Source organism: Chaetura pelagica, unplaced genomic scaffold (assembly GCF_000747805.2).
Source record: "Chaetura pelagica isolate M959 unplaced genomic scaffold, ChaPel_1.0 scaffold5, whole genome shotgun sequence".
Lineage (NCBI taxonomy): Eukaryota > Metazoa > Chordata > Aves > Apodiformes > Apodidae > Chaetura > Chaetura pelagica.
In genome coordinates this window covers 13,324-14,645 of record NW_009953183.1, presented here as the reverse complement: position 1 = coordinate 14,645, position 1,322 = coordinate 13,324, and the positions used below count along the sequence as shown (strand labels likewise).

Genomic DNA, 1,322 nt, shown 5'->3' with positions numbered 1-1,322 from the left:
TGGAGGTAACTCTTCCCACACTCCAGGCACCTGAAGGGTCTCTCAACTGTGTGGATTTGCTGGTGCTGGGTTAACTTGGATTGGTTAAGAAAACTCCTCCCACACTCCTGACACCTGAAGGGTCTCTCAACTGTTTGCAGTTGCTGCTTCTGGGTTATAGATGATCTGCTGAGAAAATCGTCCCTGCAGTGCTGGCATTTGTCAGATTTCTTCTCACCTTGGGAGCAGCTACAGGTTTGGTCATCTGTATAGAGCTGTTGATGCCTCCAGAAGTTGGACCGGTGTCTGAAGCTCTTCTGGCAGTGGGGACACATGTAAGGTTTCTCTCCTGTGTGGATGCGTTGATGTTCAATGAGCACAGAGCTTGTGGCAAAGCTCTTCTCACACTCCAGGCACGTGAAGGGTTTCTCCCCCGTGTGCATTCGCTGGTGCTGGGTTAAATAGAAGTTGTGAGTAAAACCCTTCCCGCACTCCTGACACCTGAAGGGTCTCTCCTCTGTGTGGATTAGCTGGTGCTGGGTGAAACTTGATCTTCTCTTAAAAGTTTTCTCACAGTCATGGCAGTTGTAGGACATGGCACTGGGTACGGGTGTCACCATGGGTCCAGACACGAGGTGGCTCCAAGAGGGGAACACCTCTATAAGGCCTTTTGCATCTATGGATGACTGGAGATGGACTGGTAGGATCCTGACCCTTTCCTGGGTTCCTCACCAACAGCAAGGTCTCCAACATGGATTGGAGGATGTTTCACCAATGTTGAGCCATGACCAAAAGCTCTCCTGCTCTCAGGGCACATGGATTGGTTTAGAAAGCTGAATTTTTTGTTCAAGCTGTGGCTGCCCTCAGGGCACTTCCATGGTTTTCAGAGGTTGGAGGGTCCTGTCAAACCCGGTCTGGAAGAAAATGGTGTGCAAGGTGAAATGGGAGCGTTACCCAAAGAGTTGGACACCAACACATACAGACTTAACTGGGCTTTAGGGACTACACTGGCACTGCAGAAGAGTGATGTGGGGCGATATTGGGTGCAGGATCTTTGGCGAGTGTTGGGGTCTCAGCCACTCCTGGGATGAGTTGGGCTCCTCCCATTGCATCCACCTCCCATGACATACTTTGAGCATCCTCTCATTGCAGCCCCAACCTCTCCTGGACTGATGTAGGGGTCCTCCTGTGGGACAAGAGGCCTGGTAGATGTCTACAATATGCTGGTTTGGTTCGGGGTGGGTGTTGGGGTGGGGGGATGACATGTGGTGGCTCAGGTGAGGTTCCCCAGCTCTAAAAATTGCAGCCACAGCTCTGGCCCAGGCTGCGGCATCCGGGACCAG

The 1,322-nt window shown here is 52.0% G+C and overlaps 1 protein-coding gene across 1 annotated transcript in view; it reads right to left on the bottom strand.

The window, feature by feature from the left end:
• The window catches only part of LOC104388457 (zinc finger protein 239-like), a 1,259-nt gene extending 660 nt beyond the window's left edge, over positions 1-599 (bottom strand). The window contains exon 1 of the mRNA XM_009997325.1: positions 31-599. Within this exon, the coding sequence (XP_009995627.1) occupies positions 31-599 (569 nt within the window). The remainder of the gene's footprint in view (positions 1-30) is intronic.
• Positions 600-1,322: the final 723 nt, after the last annotated feature.